The following is a 7,386-nucleotide window of genomic DNA, read 5'->3' on the forward strand; positions in this document are numbered from 1 at the left end:
AAGCAACTACCCAACATAGAAAAATGCTTACTAATCCTAGTGACCATGCTCCTGCTCAGTAGTGGGTAAGTATAGACTAAAATTGTACATATATTTTGTCAACTATACTTGATATTTTTTTTTGAAATTTGTCCTCCCACTCTGGCTATCTTCTGCTCTGAAATCCCACATTCTCTCCATTAAAAGGAAAAGCCTGTCATAGAGTCCCCACCAGGTTGAAATCACAGCCTAACTTCCATTTCCCTACTTTCTTTTCCTCAATATAAAAATATGCACTATAAAACACTATGGCAAACATTGTGAATTTGTCAAAAGAGCATTTCACTTGGGCTTCTTTTTAGAGTTGAGGATAACACTGCTTAGAAAGGAAATATTTGTTTTTCTACAATGTCTTTACTCTTTAGACAAAGTGTTGTTTAGTTTATGATAAAGTTCAATTGACCATTGCAGTTGAAGAGAAAGCAATGTACCTGAGCCTACTGGTTATAACAAGCCTCTTTTTCTTCTCAGTTCCTTCCTCTCTTCATCAACACAAAGTTTTGTAGCATTAGAAACATAGGAGTATGAGTAGAAACACCATACTGCCCATGCAGAAGCTGATAGTTCACGCGGCGATTCTCATTTTTGCTCTTCTACCATCAGTCAGTTCAACTCAAAAGCACACAAAAAGGATTATTCATGAATCCAGTCATCACAAAGTCCTTGAGGTTATTCACATTTACATCTCCTATTCTCTATCATTCAATTTTATCTTTTCCTATGAAAAGGTATTATGAAAAAGTAAACTTGATCGAACCATCTCAGTAGACAATTTCTAGCTATTGTTCTGTAATTTCCCATATATTTGTAGGGCAGCAACTAATTATCTATCTCAAATTTCAGTTAAGCCCAAAGCTGTCATTTCAAATTATCCTGCATGGATTTCTGCTATGGGTTTCTATGGGTTTCTTGATGCCTATCGCGATTCTTGTAATGAGAATGTCAAATAGACAGAAATGTGGAAGAAGGCTAAAGCTTATTTTCTATACTCATGCTTCTTTACAGGTAAAATCCCTTTAACTTTTGTTTCACTGAGAACATAGAAAAGGCCATAAACTTCATTCAGTCAATGAAGGGTATACTGTTCTTTTCTTTGGCATAAGCATCAGTATCTCAACAGTTACTGAGTTATTATTACAAATTTGAACCTTGTTTATAGGATAAAAGTACCCCACTTTTCACCTGTAATGATACTGAAAGAGAGTCACAGCTATGATTACAGATTTGCTAATAATTAAACTAGCCCATAGTTTGTCATTAAGTAATTGTAAGTTAACCTCCATTCATCCTCAAGTTGGTAGCAGGGATGAATGCTTGATGGGAAAGGAAAGACAGGATTAATAAACTCTCTTATTTGAGTACTACAAATAGCTCTATCAGTTTATTATTTAGAAATGAGCACAATTCAAGTTAATTATGATGTTAGTTATAACCGTTTGTTTTGACATATGATACTTGACAGCTGACTACTTCTATAGTTCTATTTAGAAAGTCCACATACATTTACATAATTATGTAGTGCATAAAATTCACATCAATATTTCTTCTTATTTGGCAGATATTATCTGTTATCCTCGTAATAACAGCAACAACTTTGTCAGTAATAAACTTTGAGAACTTTTTCGACAATACTCACCAACGGATTGGCTTAGCTCTATATGTTGCCATATGGCTGCCAATAGTCGCTGGGATTTTTCGGCCTGACAAGTAAAGCATACCATGATTTCACCATGAAATTTTCTCTTCATTCAATTGAATAAAAGCTTTATGTGGGAAAGAATATGGGTGTAGTTAATTAGTACTGTTTCTTGTTCTTCCTTTGCAGGGGAAGCAAAAGAAGGGGTGCATGGTTTTGTTTCCACTGGCTCATTGGAATCACAGTTACTTTACTGGGAATTGTCAACATATATACAGGATTACAGGCCTATCACATGAAAACAATGAAAAGCATCAGTGTTTGGAACTGGCTTTTCAGTGCTGAGGTCGCTGTTATCGCGTTCATCTATCTACTCCAAGAAAAATGGCACTATATCAAGCAATCAGGAGTGACCGTAGGCAATGATTCAGTACGACCAACGGATCAAGAAACATCTCCAACTAACGAGAAAAATGAATTGTCATCCATGCCATCACCAGAGCCATGTTAAGACTTCAGACAAACAAATAATTTGCCTTTTACTAACATTAAATTCTTTTGTTTTTTTACTAACATTAAATTCTTTCCAATTTTGTTACAATTTCACAAACAAATATGAGAGTTTTGTGTAGTACAATCAGTGTAGAGCATCGTATACAGCAATTAATATGAGGAATCTTGTGTCCGCCTTTTACATTTGTAGTATAAATTTTGTATCTATATCCGCCTTTTTACATTTCAATAAGTTAAGCATATCCAACTCCATCACAACATATGTAGCTAGTTCTAACCAACTCTAGGTCTTGCGGTGAGACCTACAACGAAAGACACTCAAGCGAGAGAAGAGTGCCCATTCGATCACCTTTTACTAGCAATAATCTGTTAATGTACAACTCCAAATGACCATTCATCTCGAGAATTAGCAGGACTTTCACAAATTTATATAGTTTCACTATATTAGCAACAGAAACAGTGGATCTTTATACAAAGTATTTATACAAGTCATGGAAATAGCTGCACATAACCTGTCGCAATTGCAATTCCTAAAATGACAAGGGGTGGAAGGATGACGAATGCTCCAATTGTAGCAAAGAATACTGAGTCATTCCTCTGAGAAACTTCATTCAAGTAGGCTTGTCTTTTGATGTTTCTCTTTTGTGAAACAGTTAAGAACTTGGCGCTGACCTTCTTAAGATTCTTACCCAAGGGAATGCTGAAGTCATCATCTCGATCTCCAACCAACTTAGCGAGCTGAGCACGAATTGTAGGTTTACTAGAGCTACTATCACTTTCATAACCTGGCCAAGGATCAAGTCAACGATGGTCAAGAATAACTAAAGCGTAACTCAGCTCTCGATAAGGAAAGGCGAAAGTAAGCAAAGATGGGCAGGTTTACTTGAAATCTTGCTATAACTTTTTGACTAAATGGAAGGGATAATGAATGGTCATAGAAGATGATACAGAGAACTGAATCCCCTCTAGAGCAGAATGCTTAACGGATTCTACATGAAGCTGTCTCACACAGTATAACTTGCATAAAGAAGACTACAGATTGTGCAACTAGAGCCCTATGTGTATGGAGGATGTAGAATTCCCAAATTATTAACTGCTACATAGTATATATATCTGGGAAGTCTGGAGTATGTTCGTTAACACATTAGGAGTACAGTCAGAAATACCAAGGTCCGTCAAGGATAGGTACAAAAGCACCTCCATATGGCCCGGAAGATGCTTCGATGATCATAGTCTAGATGCTTTTGCTTAATAGATGGATGCATGATGTTAAATTCCTGGCCTAAAGTTGACTTTCGTAAATGATGCAAATTCTGATTTTTGTACTTTCTTAGAGCAGTTTGATGAAATTCTCACAATACTAATCAAGAAAAAGACAGAACCAAAGGGGAGAACATATACCATTAACTGCTGAGCTGCTGGAAGTAAGCTGATCCAAGAGATCTAGCTGCGTTCGAGCAGAAGATAATGACCCTAAATCAAAACAAAATCAGCAAAAGTTCAACAACAAACAGAACAAATGCAGCTCATGCTGTCATATATCAAATGGAAACATGAAATTGAACACCCTATGATTAACTTAAAAATTAATATTAATCAGGCAGAGGTTTAATGCTGATTCTTCTTTTAATTCTCCACTAGGGTAACAATCAACAATCAATCAGAGAGGTCAGTTTATCTCCATCTTCTAGATTGTGACAAAAACTTTCAGAACTCAGATGCCTTAAAGACTAGCAGTGCTTTACAATATGATTTTTAAATCAAATAATACATGAAGAAATGAAAAAAAAAGAATAAATAGTGAAGTCTAAGCACACCAGAGTAAGTGGGAAGCTCCTCCTCAGTGACATTTCCATCTCTCTCTTCAGAAAGAGCAGCTCTTCTCAAGGAAGAAGATAGCAAAGTTTGAGACTGATACAGCTTCAGGGGATCATTTTTATGGGTAGGAATGAGAAAGCAGAGATGTTTTGGTTGCAGAGGCTGAACAGAGCTGAAATTCAAAGCCATGGTTGTGTAAGGCCATTAGGTATGACTTATGAGGCTGCAAAATTTTGCTTGTAAAACTACTTTACTATGGACATCTCAATTTTAAAAACAGGTGGCTGAAAATAGCTGCACCACAAAATTTAAATTTTTCCTGTCCCACTAATATTCTGATTTTGAAATTTATTTCACAAAAAAAATGAGACTGCTAGTATTTAGCTACTAGTACTAGTACTAGTATTTAGCTACTAGTACTAGTACTAGTATTCTTTAAATATTTATGTTTTTAAAAAATTATGTAGTAACTGTTTTTTTCCTCGTTCTGAACATGTAAATTCTGTTTTTAAAGTAATATACATTAATTATTAAAATTAGATGTGTTAGGCCATTATACTCCAAAATCCTCATTCTTTGGAAGAAATTATACTTTTAGTTATTGCTAAGTTTTTACTTTTGGTCCTTGTGATATCTATATTTGAGTACGTTTAACCTTTAATTAATTGACTCCACCAATTTTCTCAATAACAACCAAAATAGACGGCTAATAACCCTAAACCCTAAATCCAATTTTCTCAACAATAGCCAAAACAGTGCCAATATGTCATCTAATCTATACTATATTAAAAGCATGAAAGCCTTAACGAAATATCGTACGTCTTTTTATCCTCTAATATTTAAAAAATATGTATGCAAATTATAAAGATTTTAAAAGATTCTTAATTTTGTTATATTTTAGGGCATGAATTCAATTATCTAGGGCAGGAATTCAACTTCACTACAATTATGAGATGCAGAGGCGTATCCAGGATTTTAATATCATGGGTGCACTATTACTTTAAAGATAAATATTTGGTTTTATTATATAAAATTTTATGATGACAGCAAGTTGACGTGCAAACTATACTAATACTATATTCGCAAAAAATATCATTTACTTTACAATTGTCCTGGACGAGTTTTTATTGAAAATGATCAATAATAACATTATTACTTACAGTTTTAAATATTTCATGCTCTATATAGCAAACTAAACAATTATTCAAAAAAGTTTTTAAAAGCATCGCTTAATATTGAGCAGGGGTTTTCTTGCTTTGAATCTACTGAAAGCCTCAGAGCCTAGAGAGATGAGTCATGAGTACTTTGTTTTTAGGTATTTCAAAGTTTTTGTACTCAAAAGAATGAATAACAGAGAAAATAAAAAAGACATAGGCAAAAGTGAATTTTTTGTAAAAAAGTAATAAAAAAATGTATTTATTTGTTAATTGAAAAGAAAGAAAAGGCATAGGGATATATGTTGTTAATTGAAAAGGTTGTGAAAAATTGGTAATTTATTTATTGTAATTAATTATAAAAGAAATTAATTAAAAAATATTGTATGGGGATCGAACCCCTACTTGGGGACAAAAAGGAGATAAAAGGGATACTTAGTCACCAATGCACCAAGCCAATCACTTGAGTGTGAGTGGCCACAAATATATTTCAGCAAATAATTGAAAATATTAGTATTTTATACATAGCCTAGGGAGGGGAGCATGGGTGCATGTACCCCACCCCACTCCACGTAAGTCTCTGATTACGAAAGGTATAAATGATAAGGACTTTGAATTAGAATGACTTTGGTGAAACAGTATTCTTGTTGAAATTGATTAAACGTTTTTATTTCCACATTACACACTCTATTTTCAATAAAATAAAGGTATTTAATTTGTTATGTTGCTCAAACACCATTGCCGCACAGAAGAAGGTTCAGAAGTTATCCTTTAATTATTTGTCTGCTTACATCATCGTTAGATTTTTGTCGTAGATCTTGAAATACTCATTTTTTAGCAATTTAGATTATTTTTTTGTCTTTTAATTTTTTTAAATTATTCATGGCTATTAGACTGTCACATGAAAGCTTACTTCATCTTTATTATTATATTTTTTGGTTTACATAGAAAGCTTTACGCGACTTTACTATTATTTTCAATGACCATATTTACCCAAAAGTTTACTACTAAAATTTCAATTTTCTTCTTACTTGTGAATATTAATTCAGAATTCACGCATTAGCAGCGAAACATACTAACAGCCAAGTTGCCGGTGATCTTTCTCAACGTTAAGACATGATCAAAACCCTCTATTGACTTAGAAGGTATTCAATGAACTTAATCTTCCTCTTGGATGCTTATTCTTCCCTAAGTTTCCTTTGTCGTCATTTATCACTATTTCCTTGTTATTTGCACTGTTATATTTTAACCTTGTGAAACATCTTGTTTGTTTGCTTTCGTGCATTATGTTTTCACATATGATTTTGAGAGGATCCTTTGCTGAGTTAGTTAATTATTAATACGAATATTATCATTTTCATGCATTTTCTATAGTATTTCTTTAACGTTCTTATTTTATAACAAAAATACATTCTCTAACCATCAAATTTATGTGATAGCAGAAAGTTTATCAGGGGACTAAAATCACTCTTTTCAAGTAATTCGGGGGTTAATGTGTGTGGTCGAATTTTACAAGGAGTAAAGTAAGAATTTAGCAATATCTGCAAATGCAAAATTGTTGCTCCTTTTCTTTAATGTATAGAATATCATGTGGAGTACTAGTATTAGACAATTGTTGCTTCTCAGACAATCCAAAGGTCCATAACACGAAATGGTAAACACCATCAAACTTACTATATGAAAAGACTTACATGAAAATTGGCGAGCATGGGAAATTCGGAAATTGAAGGGAAAAATATTAATCTTATATTAGTAGGATATAGTACATGATGTTTAATCCGTAATATGTTTTTGTTAATGATTTAGACGGATAAATTATAGAGTATAAAAATAAAATTTGGACCCACTGAAATTTATTAAATTGAAAAATGCAACAGAAAGTATATTAAATTAAAAAAATAAAACTTTTAAGACCTCTCCCTGAGTTAGCTCTAATTTATAAAAGTCCCCTCATGAATTGACTTAAAAAATGTAAATCTGCCTTGTGATGACCCAAGTATATAAAGGTAAAAAGTGATAATCATCTATTCCCCAAACTCCATGGGACCCAGCAGGCGCTAGGCTATACATTAATTAATTGCAACTTCTGCATCAACTCCAATTACTCACTCAAGGAAAGGAAGAGAGTGGAAATGGACAGGCAGAAAAAAAAGTTAGAGAGATGTAAGATCTTCTCTTTCTAAATAATTCTACTATCACGCTACTCCTTACTCTTCGTTAATGTTC

General features: G+C 33.4%; 2 protein-coding genes across 2 annotated transcripts; one reads left to right on the forward strand and one right to left on the reverse strand.

Annotated features, from left to right (window-relative positions):
- The first annotated feature begins 285 nt into the window (after positions 1–285).
- LOC107810435 (cytochrome b561 domain-containing protein At4g18260-like) lies at positions 286–2,974 on the forward strand. Its single transcript, XM_016635218.2, has 4 exons — positions 286–707; positions 883–1,044; positions 1,598–1,746; positions 1,865–2,974. The coding sequence occupies exons 1-4, from the start codon at positions 564–566 to the stop codon at positions 2,184–2,186; spliced, it is 777 nt and encodes a 258-aa protein (XP_016490704.1). The 5' UTR covers positions 286–563; the 3' UTR covers positions 2,187–2,974.
- LOC107810436 (uncharacterized) lies at positions 2,605–4,244 on the reverse strand. Its single transcript, XM_016635219.2, has 3 exons — positions 4,006–4,244; positions 3,590–3,661; positions 2,605–2,973 (listed from the first exon to the last, which is right to left on the reverse strand). The coding sequence occupies exons 1-3, from the start codon at positions 4,193–4,195 to the stop codon at positions 2,678–2,680; spliced, it is 558 nt and encodes a 185-aa protein (XP_016490705.1). The 5' UTR covers positions 4,196–4,244; the 3' UTR covers positions 2,605–2,677.
- Between the last annotated feature and the right edge of the window lie 3,142 nt (positions 4,245–7,386).

Source organism: Nicotiana tabacum, chromosome 10, assembly GCF_000715075.1.
Source record: "Nicotiana tabacum cultivar K326 chromosome 10, ASM71507v2, whole genome shotgun sequence".
Lineage (NCBI taxonomy): Eukaryota > Viridiplantae > Streptophyta > Magnoliopsida > Solanales > Solanaceae > Nicotiana > Nicotiana tabacum.

Excerpts from the sequence above, each read along its gene's own strand:
- LOC107810435 (XM_016635218.2), top strand. The coding sequence starts at position 564 with ATGAGTAGAAACACCATACTGCCCATGCAGAAGCTGATAGTTCACGCG. Across the intron at positions 708-882 it reads GTCATCACAAAGTCCTTGAG|TTAAGCCCAAAGCTGTCATT; the intron begins GTTATTCACATT and ends CTCAAATTTCAG. Across the intron at positions 1,747-1,864 it reads GGGATTTTTCGGCCTGACAA|GGGAAGCAAAAGAAGGGGTG; the intron begins GTAAAGCATACC and ends CTTCCTTTGCAG.
- LOC107810436 (XM_016635219.2), bottom strand. The coding sequence starts at position 4,195 with ATGGCTTTGAATTTCAGCTCTGTTCAGCCTCTGCAACCAAAACATCTC. Across the intron at positions 3,662-4,005 it reads GGAGCTTCCCACTTACTCTG|GGTCATTATCTTCTGCTCGA; the intron begins GTGTGCTTAGAC and ends GTTTTGATTTAG. Across the intron at positions 2,974-3,589 it reads CAGCAGCTCAGCAGTTAATG|GTTATGAAAGTGATAGTAGC; the intron begins GTATATGTTCTC and ends ATCCTTGGCCAG.